The 17884-nt window shown below is 35.6% G+C and overlaps 1 protein-coding gene across 1 annotated transcript in view; it reads left to right on the top strand.

Annotated features, from left to right (window-relative positions):
* Positions 1-17884, top strand: part of grid2 (glutamate receptor, ionotropic, delta 2) — a gene marked incomplete at both ends in the record, with an annotated part of 511062 nt that overhangs the window by 416326 nt on the left and 76852 nt on the right. Inside the window, one exon of the mRNA XM_079250826.1 lies at positions 14379-14517. Within this exon, the coding sequence (XP_079106952.1) occupies positions 14379-14517 (139 nt within the window). The remainder of the gene's footprint in view (positions 1-14378; positions 14518-17884) is intronic.

Below are 17884 nucleotides of genomic sequence, written 5' to 3'. Positions count from 1 at the left end.
TTCACAGCTCTCACAGCCATGCCTGACCGGTCTGAGGTCCATAAAAGAAAAACAATCAATATCTGACTGCTTTTGTTTCAACAGCTAGGATTCATATAGGCTGAAAAGTTACAATAAACAAGGATACAAACGTTTCATTGCAATGACCTCCACAGAATTACATAAAGGGCACTGCACACTGTTCATACCACTTCCATCGCCTACTTCAGACTGGAGTGACAACAAAAGTATTCTAAACTACAAAAATCTGGATAACAGAGTTTGTCAGTGTCAGTTTGCACATTTATGACACTCCACCACCTGTAGCTTTGCATGCAAGTTGTCGTACATGATATTTTTCCTGACAGAGGAAAAAAAATGTCAAAATTTTTGCGTCTACTGTGATTATTTTAAGTAAAGACTTATTTTCCCATGAAGATGTCAGATGCAGCCAGACAGTATGTTTTACAAATTGATTATTTACTTGCTGCTTTTGATAACAGTATCTGTCTTTTACTTGTGATTTTTAACCTAATTGTTGCCCAAGTAGGTCAGTCGCGTGACACATTTTATTTTCACGATGAGTAAAATAGAGCAGCTCTAACATTTTAGATGGGAAAGCAAAGAAATAGAGTTAAGAGAAAGCTTTAGTGATACAAAGTCACTAAATCAGATCAAAGTATCAATAACACTTACACAATGTAATAATTGTATCTTTGGTGTGTTTACAACACTGACAATGCAAAGCACCATTTATGCAAATGAGAAATCTCTGAGCGGCTTGGTTCACTGGGTTTTCATGAAAACATTTTTTTTTTTTTTTTGGTTTTACAAGTGATGAGAGTAAATATTGTAGATGGGGAGAGAGCAAAGAAAGAAACATGACAGTGTCGAATAATAATAAAGCTTAGAGAAAACGTTGTTTAGATTATATATATGTTTTGATATGAAGCAACATAACAGACAGCGCCTGTACAAGCTGTTCTCTACAGTCTGGACTAACATTTCTCTACTCTACAGATGAGGATATTAATTAATTAATCAAATATGGTTAAATGAACTTATGCACTGAAGATTAACATAAAAGACCATTTTCCTTTCTGAGCATAAATTACCTCCCGTGTTTCCTGTGAGCTAATGTTAAACCTCAAGTTAGTTGTGTGTATATATGTGTGTGTGTATATATATATATGTGTATATATATATGTATATATATATATATATATATATATATATATATATATATATATATATATATAAGCACAAATTAATTGAACGCAAATTCACATCAGCATAGTCTGCAAGACTCTGTCCAGAATGAAATGAAAAGATACACAACATAGACAAAGCTTAATGATTCTCCACAATGCTGTCATGTAAATACGCCCTAACTCCAGTTTTCTGTCTCTAAAAGTCCAGTCTCACAGCCAACTCAGTTTGTCACCAGCAAACATGTTTGTAAAAAGGCTGCATTTGAAATCATTTCACAATCTTCTCCTAACCTTCACCAACTTTCTGTCAAAATAAGATTAATCAACAAGAAAATATTAAGCTCAGAAAGTCCGTATCACACCTTTGGACTCAAAAGACAGGTCTCCAGAAGAAGAAGCTCCTCAGACCTATTTTATATGCAGTCTGTATCACCATCCAAATCCAACTTTAAAGCTTCACATTTTATGGTCCACTGTTAGGGACACACAAGTGTGCATTTACACACACATATACACACAACGTTTACTCAATGTAGAAAACCTTCCTTGCACTTGTAACATGAATAATATCTTAATATTGTACAAGATGTCTGTAAAGTAAGGTCTTTTATTGAAACACTGTCAGAGTTATACCACAGAGTAGTTTTGATTGGTGCTTTAATTCATTTTTTAACCTAATACCTCATTACAAAGATGAGGGACAGACCAAAAAAGAAAAAAAATCTCATTTGGTATAAATAGTAAAAGAAACACACAAAAAGGCAGACACACAAGAATAACTTATTCATCTGCTAGTGAAAAATGTGTATGTAGTGTCCTTGAGAAAACTGTGAGGAGAAATAAAGATGTTGGGGGAGTGACAGAAAGAGGAGGGGAATGTGGGTTGCTAGGTGTGAAATATTGAGAATGACATTGTTAAAATTGAATATGAGTGACTCAAACACAATCACTATCAAGTGAAAGGTCTTTAAGGTTCACACATTCTCACATACTTCTGTGTGTACTTTCAGTAAAACACACACACACACACCTAGCCTTAGTGGAAGGAAAATTGCTGAGAGAGCCATCTGTCAGAAGTTGCACTCAGAAAGGGAGCCACTGTCATACTCTTTTGATATAATAAGACACTTTCTGAAAGGAGTCACCTGTGATGAAACCACCTTATTGTCAGGGGAGTGCAATTTGCATGTGTCTTTGGATTTCTATGTTTGACTGTGTAAGTTTAATTTAGAAAGGTTAATATATTAAAGAAGCCAAATATAATGGGATTTTCTTGCAATAGTTTCTGTATTGAAAAGCTTCTGGAAAAGTTGTCTGGAAATTTCAAATGCTCATTCAAGCTCTTATCTGATCTATTTTTTAGAGACTTCCTTTAAAACTGAGGATATGTTTGAGGAGAGAAACATTAACAATTAAAATACCTGTGTAGTATAGATTTGGATGATGCAACTGAAAGCCCACCAGGAGGCTTCCAGTAATGTTTTACAAGGTAATATATTAAGTATTACCTTAATTTATTTCCACATTTTTACAACCTTCACCTTTATGGATTACTTATAACATATTCGTTGTTTGAATTTTCTCCCTTTTTTGCCCCTAAGGAATAATCATGCACCAAACTGCCACACACACGGACACAACCACACACAAGTAGCCTTGACTTCCTGTTGGCTGTTGTAAGTCTTATATTATACATAGATTGTATTGATTCATTTATAGGAGGCGAGCAGGGAAACATAGCCTGTAAATAAGCTCAAAGAAATTTCTGCTGACTCCATCATTTTTTATGTTCCTCTCAACTGTGAAAACGAGGCAAAAGTGCTGATGAGGCTTGAGGAACAGGGGAGAGAAGAGGAGAAACTAGAGTTTCTTTAATAAGTCCAATGTCAAGCAATTTCTGCATATGGGACACACACACACACAAAACTACACATTTGCACATTTAGAGCAGGACTCTTAGCTCAACTATTCTGGGAGGGAAATGAAAAAGTTACCACTCCGAAGCATGCACGCATACAAGTGCAGACGCTCTCAGGCACAAGTAGTAGCTCTGGTTTATCACCAGAGTCCACACAGGGCCTGTTGCAGCCTGGAACTTCACCGGCTCCTCTTTCATTCATTTCAGAGTCAGAAAGTGTCAGAAAAGCAGCTGATTTTTAATGAATGTTTACAAGTGATGATGCAGCAAGCTGGTTTTTCTAAAAGCCAGACACACAAACTTTCTCAAATTGTATGTAAGTATGGTTGTGCTCGGTGGACCTAATCGGCCTGAACTCATTTTAAGGGGGGGGGGGGGTCAGGTGTAAAGTATTTTCCCAAAATATTGAAAAGGCCAGTCTACACAGAGTCCATAAATATGAACCATGAAAAGATCTCCACATATTAACAGGGACTGAGAAAAAGAGTAAAGAAGTTGAAAAGTAAAAGGACAGAAAAAGGTACAGGACAGAAATTAACCACTGATTTTTTTACTAAAAGAACAGGGGCTGAAACCCCTTACACATGCTTCCTCCATCCCCTTTCTGTTAAAGTAGCATATTAGTAGTATTAGTAGTGCTATAGATATTAGGTATTAGTAGCAGTATTACTAGTACTATTAGTATTAGATAGTAGTAGTTGTATTCGTTGTGGCAGTGACAGAGTGAGCTTAAAAACTATATTTTATATTATTTAAAACCTATTCTCTGGCATTAGATAATGATTTGAAGTTTTATTCTATATTCTAAATTACAAAAAATGAATAATTTTAATCATTTTAAGATAAATTATTGATCTAAGATAAAGACAAACAACCTGACTATTACATCTGATCTCTTTAGCTAATATTTAAATACTGCATGAAACTAATAATATGCTTGAGTTGTAACTGTCCGTCACTTTGTTGGACTGTAGCATTACTCTTTTCTTTTAGATAGAATGTGACAATGCTGTCAAAATTTCACCTAAGTAATTTTCAGTGTGTAGGAACTACTTTTTCTTCTGCCTACTATAGTCAGATGGCACACCTTAATGTCACAGTAACGTGGCAATCACTCACTTGTTCAGTGCTCTCTCGCTGCTAAGCTCGGTGACCTGAGGAGCTAAACAGTCAAACCGCTATGTGATGTGTGTAGGAGGACAGAGAGGTATTATAGCAACACAGCAAACCTTCTCTGACAATCTATCATAACACAGAGTATGATGGGGTTATCGTTACGGGGCGACCCAAAAAGGAGGAAAGGACACAGCTACTGCTGGGGCAAGACACACGTCACTTTGAGTTTTTTGGTGCTGCAGGCACATGTTATTAGTAACTATCTAGAAGGAGACAATGTGGAGCTGTTGGTAACATGAAGTACTTAACCTGAGTTTTAGGAAAGCAATTTATGTCTGTCCACCAGGTTTATGTGTTGATGTTTGAACATGAAATTCCCACAATCTTCCAACAAGGACATTGTTTTATTCAATTGTACATTAATAACTATTGTTGTGAAAAAAGCAAATGCTACAATAAATAGGTTCATGAGTTTAGCTTGGAGTAATATGTGTGTCCCTGAAATCATCTCACAGCAATTCAACAGGCCTGCATTTAGTCAGGTAAGCTTAGCTGCAGAGTAGAGCATGACATCGGCTCAGTTTCAGTATTAAGTTTCAGTGTTAAGAACAAAGGAAAAAAAAAAACAGCCGCCAAGGTGAGGTTTAAAAAGATCAAAATACAGTGGATGTTAACTGATTAATTATCTATGTTACTAGGAGTTTTAGTTAGTCACACAGCCTACTGTATTAAACATCAAGTGTGATTTTTAAATTCTTTTCCCCTCAGTGTAGGCTGTTTTGAGAGTGATATTCCAAATACATTGAGGCTTATACAAAGTATAAAATGTTGGCTCAATATTGTTGATAGCAATCTGAATTTGGCATCAGATCAGAAAGAAAATCCTTGGTGTCATACATTACCACTGGTAATTTTTATTTAGGAAATTGCAAAGAATAAGATTTTGGTTTGTACAGTAAGTGTTCCTACAATAGTCCAAAGTTTTCATATCAGTCCTCTGATCCATCTTTGTTTACTTGTACTCACCCAAGATTAGGCTCTGGGAGAACTGCAATGTGATCAATGCAAAGTGACATATCGTTGTGCTTTGTTTTTTTGATGCAATATTTTCATAACACGGGATTTATTCAGTGACCCTGCTTCCCTTCTAGAGGGTTTGATATTATTTAAGCTTTGGTTTAGAGTCGCAATATTTTGCCATTAAAACCACTTTTATACAGACATACAGACTTTTACACAACACAATAGATTTTATTACTAATAATAAACAGGAAAAACTCATGATCTGTAAGGAAATTAAATAAAATAAAACTCTAACTACCTAGTTTAAAACTGAAAGTAATCTCTACAAGATGCAACTGACTTCAGCGGCTTCCTTTCTTTGGTCTGTGAAAACAAGCAGTGGAAGTTGATTGTAGCATCAATAATTTAAGCCAAGCAATTGTCCCATGATTCATATAATTATAGTGGTGTAAAAACATATATATCAATATGGTGCTTATATGTGCATTAGCACCAGCTTTAAGACGTGATTCTTTAGCAGAAATAACATCATGACAATGAAAATTTCAGCGCCAACAAGAAAAGCCAAGCAGGAGGGACACCAGTGGACTACAGGAAAAATTGATTTATAAAGTAGACTTTTCCAGTTGAATTTAAACCTTGTTAAAGAAAATATAGATTTGGGGCATGCTGTTTTACTTAAGGATAGGACGAAAATGAAACATAGTGTAATCTTACCTGTGTCTTTAAAAATGCATATCCTCTACATTATGCATAACCTGAGAGTCCTGCTGTTTTAGTCGACGCAACCTTTCTCCATGTTTTCTGTAAAAACTGATTTATATCAGTCAATAACAATAAACACCCAAGAGATATATGCACACACAAACCGTTTTAATATATTTCATGATTTATAATTTGGTCTCATCGTTGCTTGTCTTTCTTTGACCTTATACCTCCCTAACGCTCAATCTGCCTCTTTAATCTCTGATCTCATGTTTTTTAATTTCCAACATGGTTAGTATGCATGTTTTGTTGTGTACATGACTATGTTACTTCTACACATTTTATATCGGTGCCAACACAAGATGGAACAATTTGTCAACATCAGAGGTAAATCACTGCCAATATGAAATATTAAAATATCATTCATGAATAATAATGACGTTATTGAAATTGTTACCATAGTATCAATGCCAATCTTTCCATTGTTAGTTTCAAGTTGTTTTGTTTTTTTTAAGTAAATTAATTATGCATTTCGTGAGTTAATTTTTTTTTCTATGTAAGATTTATGCACAACACAGAAATGAAAGTGCTTTCCACTTGGTAGTCTGTTGGGCTTTACAAAACTCAGGGACTACACATGGGAACTGACTTTCAGTCACAGCATGTCTGGTGCAGTGTGATGTATATTTTATGCCCCTGTCAAAAAACAGGCCTGATCATTTGCAAGCTTCCTTGCACGCACAAGAAGTTGAGAGCACTGCCTAATTTGTCAGCTGAAATGAAGTCAATGCTCATATAAATTTGTTTGCTAAGTTGCTGATCAGATCTTGTACTTGACATGTTAAGTGCAATCAACACTTTTCCTCTGTCAAAGTTTTGAATGGCGTTCATGTAACACTGCGTTTAAATTTGGCTTTATTAAAAGTCATTTTGCTGTTGGTGAGAAACTGTAAATGCAATTAGCTAGAAATGATATGAGATGAAAACTAACTTTGTTATCTGCATAATCTCCTCTTTCAGGGGATCCTACGCTGGAACCCTCGTTGTTTGATGTTTAACTGCGAACACATGCATACTTTAAAGTTCTTATAAGGCAATAAAAGAGAGCATGCCGGGAAAGGAGATACCATTAGACACATCTCTGAATCAGAAACTTCATGCCTCTCAGCTCAAATCCTCAACACTACTGGCCTGCCGGATCCTTTTAATGGTGGCACTTGATGGCTTGAAAAAAATTGCTAACCACATGGAAAATCCCTCACAGCTTTGGCTGATAGCCAGGGGTATTAGAGGTGGCACATGTACAATGGAAAGATTGAAAAGCAGAAGGAAGGAGAGCTTCTGGAGGAGGGCTGCATGACCCCTGTCATCTGCCCCCTCCTTTTTTTCTATTCTCTTGCTTTTCCCTCTGAAGCCTGGTTCTAGCTCTGTAATATGTCTCTCTCAAGTTGTTTATAATCACTGGGACACCGGTGGTCGAGAGTGATTGAGGTGCTAGGGGAGAAATTGATGGTACAAAAAAAAAAAAAAATAGATAATGATTCCTGTAAGTCATTGCATGGGAGAGGGTATAATCTGAGGCAGTGGAGGTGCTTGCTCAGTGGTGAGATTTGAAGCTTTACAGGAGAGTCACACATATATAAAACCCTTCTGGTTGTGCCCACTGCTCAGCTGGCTTCAAAGCTACACTCATCTGGAGCTATACCTCGACTGCAGCATGTCAACAAGAGTTTGGAAAAGAGGGATGGAATGGGGGGGAGGAAGGTAATACGAGATGAAGTGAGAGAAGAAGAAAATGTGAAAGCGGGAGGCAGGCAGTGAAATGTGTTTGATGCAGAGAAGCTGGCTTATGGAATAATTTAGTGCACCAAACAAGATATCCAAAACTCATGCAGCTGTCTAACTTGTTATTCCCATCTCTGCTGATACTTTCACTCAAGCAAATGAATTACACTCTGCAGACATGTTTTTCTGTGGTTTTTGTGTTTAGTTCTTCAATGCTATTTGTTCTGTAAAGCCTCAAAATGTATTTGAAGCCAACAAATGTAGATTACAACTAAGTAAAATAAAGGCAGCACTCAGAGCAAGCCAGAATGAAGATTTTTACTTCATGTGGCAAAACATGAAGGGGGATATGCCTATTTCTGTATCATCATGATGGAACCAGAGTTCAGAAACCTGATAGTATTTACTGGAGTCATATATACCTGCCTCAAGAGCAGTTTTTTGTCTGAAGATGTTGTAAGCCATTAATTATTTGTAATTGTAAGCATTCAGTTTGTCAAAAAACTATTTTATTAACACATTTGTGATAGATGAAAAGGTTTTAGAAGGGGATGAGCATGTCACTCATCTTTTTTGTTTTGTCTTTACTTTACAAATAAAAAAAAAAACAAAAGAAAAGAAAAAGTAGCACAAGGAGCCGTGCTGCATAAGTAATCATTTTTTAAACCATCTCTTCATGGAATATTGTCAGGCCTTCTCTGTGAATAAGTTTAATGGGATTTTGTTGTTCCTAAACCAGATTTCTCTCTTTAAATTACAGTTGAAGAAACAACACATCGATTTTGTGTTTTAAAGCTTTACGAAAACACCTTTACAGACTTGTGAAACACAGAAAATCTGCCTTTATTGTTTCATAAGAAAGATAATCAAGATTTATTGTGTAAAATCTTTTAAAACACAAGATAGAGGTATTAATGTTTGAAAATAAATGTTTTAAGATAAGCACCCTGACAAGTTATTGTATTGTGCAATAACGCCAATAAGAATCTGTGTTTTTCAGCGCTTTTTAAATGTTGTTTTTGTGTCACTTTATTGAAAAAGTGTGGCTCCAAAACTGGCAAATAAGACTTAAAGAGATCAACCAACCTGAACTTTCTTTGTCACAATCCTCCTGCAGTACCATTCCATCATTAAGAAAGAATGAAATTGTCCAAATTGTTGTTCAAAAAGACTTGCATCATTTAGTGCCAAGGTTGCAGTGATTCCGTCAGCTGAACACTTTCAAGCTTTGCACTTGTTTAAAATCTTTAATGAAATGTTCTTGCCCTCCTTTATATCTGGACTGGGATGTAACTTTGAAGACTCTTCAGAAAGCCTGGTAGAAGGAATATAGACTTTTAAGAATCTATTCAAGATTTAATAGTGAATTTCTGAGCCGTCCCAAGTGTCTTAACTTGTAACATTGTGGAGATGCTGATTTTTCAAACTTGTTGCTCTCATGCTTTTTTGTGGGCTCAGATGTGACAACTAGAAGCCTCAGCTATACTTCAGTACAATAAATCAGTTGATGGAGCTCGCTTACAGCGGCTGCATTCAGTGATAGACATTGTTAATGGGTTATGCACGATAAAAAAACAACTAAATGTCAGTTTGTCTGCAAGTTCCTCAGGCTTTTTGTCTCATTTACACTGAAATGAGGAGGTTTGTCTGACAGTACACAGTACAGATAAGCATCTTTATTTAGCTAAGGTACTCCTCCCACCCCTTATTCACTTCAAACTGTTGTCACACAGGTTTGTACAAAATCATCTGCAGGTGGCACAGCACTAGTTGTGTTAGGAGTCAGTGGAATGAAAGAGCAAGTTGTATTTGATAACCTCAGGTTGCACTTTCACAGCTTCTTTACTGCCATGCACAAAGAACATGTGAATTATTCTTTTTGATAAGAGACAACTGAACACAGGGAATTATGCCATCACACACTGTTAGCTGTGACTAATAAACAACTTCTACAAACAGGTAATTAATTATGACAGCATTATTTCTTTTGTGATTTTCTAAAAATATTCTTACGCATAGAAATGTCCAAAACTGACAAGATGTTACTGTGACGACAGTTTATTTCCACGTTCATCCTTGCTATTTCTTCTCATATTCACTATATTCACCGTAACTCATTAGCAACTTTTTAAAAGTGAAACAAGCCAAATTGAATGTTAAATAAAGTTTTCAACAGTATCTGCTACTTACCAAAGTAGAGTCAGACTAACAGAAACTTTCAGGCAGCTCATTATCAGAAAAGCATGAGTCATTATGACTCATTAGAACACTCAATAAATACCAAAAAGAAGTGTCTCACTGTTGACAAGAAGGTTGCATTTCTGTGCAGCTTTTGCATATCTTTGCCTGTTGCTCATCTCATCAGACTGACAGCATCATATGCAGGATCCGGGCTTACCAGTCTAATGGCCTTCTGCTCTGATTCTCCTGACTCAGGACTGATGAATGGGGGCCACAACCAGAACTTTCATATTCCTGAGCTCTAAATGTTCTTGCTAAATATGTGAACAGCTTTCATCGTGAGTTATGTGTGAGTGTGGACTTGTATAGCAGTATTTTGGATAACCTGTTTCAGTTGTGGGAATCTGGATGTTGAAGTGAAGGGTTAAATGAAGAAGATTTTCAGTTTTTTGTTTTTTCAATTTCCATATTAAATAATGTCTGAATACTAAGCAAACTTATAAAAACATGATTTTACTTGTAATCTAGATAAAAGAATTTAGTTGTGTAGTTTCCTCTATGAGCTCTGGGAAACATTAGTTTGATTTTCTATGAAAAACTCATGTGTTATAATCATTAGTTATAAGTGAAAAGACAAGAAGATAAGCAACTAGAAGAAAACCGGAGTGTCTGCAAGGACTTCAAGAGAATCCCTTAATAAAATCATAGAATTTAGCGTAGCACTAAGTACTTATTAAAAACTGCTCAGCAGCTGAGGATACGAGTGAACAGCTTGTATTACTGAAAATGATTTCCGGGTTTTATGTACCTCCAACAATTTTACAGCATTACTAAAATAAGGGATAAAGCCTTACTTACTGCAGCAACACCTTTTCACCCGAGGGAAGCTAAATATAGGAAGGAAACGACAACCAAGACAAAAATCATTCTATCTGGTCAGCTATCTATGAAATCACAAAATTAGATCAGGAATGATGAAATTGGAAGAGAATGAGAGAAGCAGCAGAAATGGCAAACGCACGATGGCCACAGTGAGAGACTAAATCTTTTGCCCTGCGGTTGTCAGTCAATGTGTCGATCACACAGCCATGGCAACAAACGGCCTGTTAACTAGTTCACCAATCACTAACAATATGTAGATTTCCAACTGTGTAGTCAATTTCACTAAAGTAGGGAAGGTTGTAAGCAGCTAATATTCCGAAAAAAAGCTTTGTCTTAGGTAAGCCTTCTCTAGTATCCGTAAACATACACACACAAACTCATACCAAATTATTATTAGTACTTACAGACAATTCAGGTATGTGTTAGCATGCAATGTTAAAAGGCAGTGCTTTATAGTAAGCTGCAATTTCACATGATTTATTCAGCCTATTCATGGACATTAATAATATGTACATGCTAAACCTTTGTAAAAATAAAAAAAATGTATTTTAAAAAAAAAAAAAAAAAAAAGAAAACCGCATTTAATCCAGCATCTACGATGTCATCAAAAGTTACTGTCTAAATTGGGGCAGGTCATATATGTGATAAAACCTTCATGCATATCAGCCCATAACCTTTTGATTAACGTGTGCGTAAACAGACAAACAGAGCCAATATTGTAACCCCTTTGGCAGTGTTGATCACTCATCAACTGGAAAGGATTGCTGACTTCTGTGTTCTATCTAAAAAGAATTTTGTCCTGCATGAAAGCTGGATTTGAGAATATGAAATATAAATAATACTCCCCATGATACAAGTAGTTCAGTGGGAGCACTAGACTAATATCACAACACGCTGAAAATAATATTTTATACAATTGTAAGTGATGTGTAATGTTTGTCTGGGGAATAAAAATATCTGACCCGTACTTCACAATTTAACTGAAGACATCTTGTTTTGATGTCACTACTGATTCCTGCATTTGCATAAAATAATCCTGCATTTTAAATCATACACTTAGGAACAACCTATGTAGTGTATAAGTTTCATGCAAGATGTTTTTTTTTTCTTAATCTTATTGTTAAATTTCATTGTATCATTTAGAACATTTTAGTTGTGATGATGACTCTGCTTTCTAGTGTCATGTTAGTTAAATCATGGATGGCTTAAATCATCCATGTATTATTATAATTCATAAAAGTGGCTGATTTCGGATGCTGACACTTGAAAGGTGTCTAGGTTGTCCCAAAAACTGTGTATTACTTTGTTTACAGAGATAAAAACAGACCTTTTGGCATCTTGGCATTTATTTAAATATGCTGGACTTCATAATGTACTCTAACCAGTTAATTTAATCAAGGTGATCAATCAATCAGGGAAGTAGCAAAAGATGTTACCGTATATTTCTACTGATAATATACCCTATTTACCCTATTTAAAATTGCAGTGTAGATAATAACTTAATCATATTTACATCTAAGTGAAATTGATTTACTAAACAAAGAAGACAAAATCTGCTAATTTTAATTTTGCTTAAAGCTATTAATTTTATATCCTTCTTGATTCTTAATTCTTAAATCTTTATTCTGGACTCATGGTCCATTTAAAAAGATACACAAACAGACAAACAAACAATAAAACAGGCATTTTAAAGCATCACTCATCCTTTCATCTTTCATTTGAGTTCTCATTACCACAGCAATTTATTCTCCCACTCATCACCTCTACCTATACTTTTTCCTTTAAAGTATATGATGGGACTCAAACCTACCTGCTGACACACTCCATCGTGCACAATAGTATTGAGTAAATCTCTGGTGTAATTTACAAAGACAGACAACAACCACGGACATGGCAAGATACCAGTTGAACTACCATGAAATTCTGAAGACAATGAGGAAGCCAGATCACCTCAGAGATTATATCTAAGAACTTTACCAATGTCTTCCTTCTCTGACATCCTGAGACCATCAGACGTTTGAACTCAGCAATCAAGTTTCAAATGTCTCAAATGTACCATGGTAAAAACAATCCCCCATGCAGCCAAAAACTGATAATTTCTCCACATACCTTTAGTAGGCCGAATATTAAGCATAGACTATGTCTAAAAAGCTATTGGAGTCCAAGATATTGTTGTGATAGTTCATGATATATTTAGACTATTTTGGCAGCTTATTCTTAGAGAAAGACATTTGTGCCCTTGCTGGTTGCATTTAGTCATAGAAAAGATTTAAATCTTCTTCCTACTGCCAATACTTTATTACTTCTGGTTGATTTGCTATGAATTGTTGACTTTATAAACATTTAAAATGAATAACAGTTACATATTTATTATGTTTAACTGCAAATATTTCGGGCTAGCACGTGAATTTAAAATATTTTTTCATAGTTACGTTTTTTTATGCAGGGAACCATAAAAGTTAGGCAAATTTAAAAAATGTGTAATGGAGTTCAAGGCGCTGCTTTAAAGATTAAGTAAACATCATCTGGAGCAAAGTGCCACACATTATTGTGCCTTCAGGCTGGTGGTAAAACCTGATGTCAACAGCAAAACATATTGCATGAGATACAGAGAAAGACAGACAGAGATGGGGAGAAAACTGATTTAAATTAAATAAAATACTATAAACGATGCAAAAAAAATCCTATTGCTAGATGGGAAAACCATAAAAAAACAATGGAGAAAGAGAAATGGGGAGAGGTAAAGGGAACACAGGATTATGTGATTTTTCTCATGTGTTATTGACTGGTTAGAGGAGGTGGGAGTGAAGGGTTTGAGAGGACATTAACAGTTATTCCTTGCTTCAACAATGAATGAGGGCAATTTTTTTCCTTCATTAAAGGCAGTGTGGAAAAGCAATCCTCTCTGTTTGTGGTTGTGTGCATGTATTCCAGACTGTGTGTAAAGGTGTAACTGTCACTTAATAAGCATATACAGATGTTACCTTATATAAAACACAAAATACTAACGAATAAGAAAAACCTGAACAAATGGTTTGTATGCAGCAAATAACTACATTCTTTTTATTTTGCGGAATGGAATTCCAGAGTAGGTATAAGTCCTTTTTATACTGTCCAAATTAAGAAGAACCAGCTCTTTTTTTAAATGCACCACAACATGACTAGTAAGATTTAAGAAGGTGTCATTTTAACATGAGACTGTTGAAGCTTATAACACTACTACACTATTATTACACTGTCATAACTTTTATAACTATTTGGACTCTACAGTTTTTTGTTTTCTTTCTTTCTCTCGTTTCTTTCTGTATTTTAAGGGTGTTTAAGGATTTCAATGACCTGCTATATTTGCTATATAAAAGACGTGTCCTTTTGATATCAAACTTCATTCCACCATAAAAGCATCAGATCCTGTTAATCAACATTTAATCTCCAGAAAAAAGATTTGCTGTTTGAACATTTTTATCTTCTGAACCAAAGACATGTTTTAAACGGTATTTTCTGTTAAAATATTGCTGTTTTTTCTTCAAGAAACTGTTCTCATTTTTCTTTGTTTCTTTTAATCTTTTGTTCCTGTGTAGGCGGAGAGGTTCCTTACACTACCTTAGCAACAAGGATGATGATGGGTATTTGGTGGATGTTTGCTCTCATTGTCATCTCTTCGTACACTGCCAATCTAGCAGCTTTCCTCACCATCACACGCATAGAGAACTCAATACAGTAAGTATCCAGCTAATTCCATACTGAGATAAAATAACTTTTCTTTCTGAAAAACTAAACCTGAAATCATTTATCATGGTGTTTGCCATATTAATCTTACTTTGTTATGTCTAAATTGCAGATTCCTATTTGCCATTTCACACACTCTAATTCTCCTAACTATAACATAAGACAACATAATGCAATTACATGTGTGTACACACACAAAATAACACACTTGCTGTAAACACACCTGTTGACATTAGAGCAAGTGTGTAGTTATTCACACATGTCCAACTGTTTAAAACAGACAGGAGCACACTCTGGATTGCTTAAATTAGAAATCCATTCTATCAGACAGGCATATACATGAGAAGCAATGTATATACACATGCACATGAACATGCACATGCACACACAATTCTTCCTTTACTCTGGTTCAATCCCATCTTCAGCCAGTTGGAAGGCAGTAATTTCCTGCCTACCTCAATTTTGTGTGTTTGCCCCACAGTGTGTAAGTGCCTGTGTGTTGTTTGTAGTACACTGATGAAGGTACGGAAGATAATAAAATAAAGTGAACAGAGAGCGTGAGTAAGGCAAAACATAGAGACAGAGAGTTTTTCCATGCTCCTTTTTAGGTATCAAGGCGACTGGCAAAGCTTTGTACGTTTAAGGGTGCGATTCAACATTATATCCCCAAGCTCCGTGCCCTCTGTTTATCTATCCTTGTGATAATATGTTTGCCTGCTACTCTCCTGGTGGCACTAGGAAACACTCATCTCTCATTGGACTAATCAGCATGCTGTAGCATCCGCCATGCCCAGCAGTGCCACAGTTAATTGGGCTTGGCTTTGGAATAAACAACATTTATTTCTCCAAAACTCATCATTTGCTGTCTTTCAATTTGTTTCTGTCACGTTCTATCTCTGTAATTCCGCTTTGTGCCCTCTGTCATTTCACATGCCATCACATGGTAAGATAAGCTCTATGTTGCATCTCTATGGTAATGAAAACATGTTCAGTTATGCTCTTACATGTTCTTTTGTGAAACTAGTATATGTATGTAGAATTTTCTCACTTGTACCACTATGACCTGAACAGTTGTACCTAATCAAAGACTTCCGAACATAGGTCTGGGTGTCCAGCTCTTGTCTCTAAAGGCTGCAGTCATGTATGTTTTAGATGTCGCCTTGATTCAAACTAAAAAACTTTTCCTCTGCCTGAGCTTTTCATCTCATTATTTAGATTTAGGTGTGTTGCAGCAGGAAACAACCAAGACATGCAGGACAGCTGCTCTCAAGGACTGACTTTGTATTGTAACAAATACAGTAATTCCTAAAATAAACTGAGTAATTGAGAACAAATTGGAAATTAAAATTTTTGATCAGTGCAGTGCAATTTCAATGCACTGTTTTAGGTGGGAATAGGGCAATTTATAATTAGCATATCACTTGGATGTAATAAAACTGAATTTATCTGTGAGTCATGGCATGAATTATTATGGAGAGGAGTTAGAAAGCAAATACAGAGGCAATAAAGGAATAGAAGACTGGGGAAGGATGGAAGCATCCCTCTTAGTGTTTCCCATCAGGACAGACAGGCTTTTTAAGTATTAATGCCCTTGTTTCATCCTGAAAATGAAATAACAAGTAAGCGTCAAGAACCCTCTCTGGACTATTTCACGCTTGGATGTTTTCCCTCAATTTCAGTGTGAATCCTTTAGGAAAAGTGAAGGATGGCAGTGGAGAAGAGCAAAGAGAAGGTGCAAGAGAGCAAGGCACAAAGAAACATACAAAATGGAATAAGCATTTTAATATGGAAATGAAGGGAGAAAGCAGAACAGATCAGATGGGTAAAGAAACAAAATAAAAGAAATACACTGAGGTTTGGACTTTAAGAAAAGGACAAAGGAAAACATGAAGACAAAGAGGAGGAAGCTGGAAAGATTTTGTTAAAGATGATTGTGAGAAAGTATTCTGGAGGAAAAAAAGAAGGTTAAGGGACAAATGACCTGTGTTGAGAGAAAGAATAGATTTGGTGGAAGAAGTGAGGACATTGGGAGAAGTGAAAGACTGTTGATGGTCTGAGGATTAAATGCCTTCTCTTGTTCCAAGCTTTGCCAGCAGATGCTGTATTTCATTGTTGACAGATAGTAGCAATGGAGTCAGGTATTTTTCATGTTTTGTTTTCTAGTTGTATGTCTTAAGCCGTATTTATGCACCCTTTACATTTGTAAATAGATACATCAAATTTTCTCAAACGTCACTGCCCACATACATGCAACGAGTGCTTTATATTTGCATGGTTAATTGGCAATATATCTACTCGATTTCAGAGTTCTCTTCTAAGTTCTAACATCTTTTTAACAGTTATGTATTATAAAAAAAAACCATCCAAGTGTGGAGGAAATCACTCTAATACACACTTGTAGAAAGCGAAATAATAAAAGAGGCAGTGCAGCGAATGGCTGTTGTCTGTGCAGCCATTAAACACATTATGGCTTCTTCCATGTACCCTGGTCATGCAAGGCATATATCCTTCACAACAGTTTACAATGTTACTTTTATGTTTGCTCTGCGTGTCTATACACGTGCAAGGTCTTAAAAAAACACATGCAATAAAAGCAGACACGTGAACGCAGATGGAGAAGACTGCTTATGTGTGCACATACCCATTTAACATTGAACATAAATAAGCCCTCACCCATAACATTCTTTGCACTGGTTAAATGTCAGTGGTTGATGTGATTATGTAGTCTTCCTTCTAAATATTTATGACAAGCTTATTAAGGCTGATTTATCATGAAAGACGGGTGCATGCAACTTACAATGAAGATATAAAATTGTTTTGTCACAGCTTGATCACTTGCTAAGCTTTTAATACAACTTCAAAAATTACATTTGGAATTTTTGTAATATAAAATGAACAAAACTCTCTGGCAAGTAAAAGGCATGCTGTCAAAATTATTAATAACTTTTTTTTTAATGTAATTTTGATTCAACTTCATCCTGACACTACCACTTGCAAAGAGAGTGTTCTTATTCTGTAAATAAAGTGCTCAAATTGTACTAACATGCACAAGTTATCACTATGTAACAGTTTCCTAACATAGTATTTCCTAATATTTACACATAATGAAAAACAACTGGAGGCCATTTCCTGCATTCTCTCTGCTGCCAAGAGTAATGCCTTTTTTAATAATTTTGAAGAAAGTTGTCGGGTTTAGTGCCAAAAATGTAATATGTTCTTTCTTTGCTCATATTTGTATTTTTATCCATATGTTTAATGAAATTCAGTTTGTCCCTTTTTACATAATCTTGTTAACCGACAAAAACACAGAGTACTGCATGCTTCAGATCTGTCTTTTTGAACCTCAATCATTTTCATT

Source organism: Telmatherina bonti, assembly GCF_933228915.1.
Source record: "Telmatherina bonti genome assembly, chromosome: 13".
Taxonomy (NCBI): domain Eukaryota; kingdom Metazoa; phylum Chordata; class Actinopteri; order Atheriniformes; family Telmatherinidae; genus Telmatherina; species Telmatherina bonti.
This window is presented reverse-complemented; position numbering and strand designations above follow the sequence as displayed.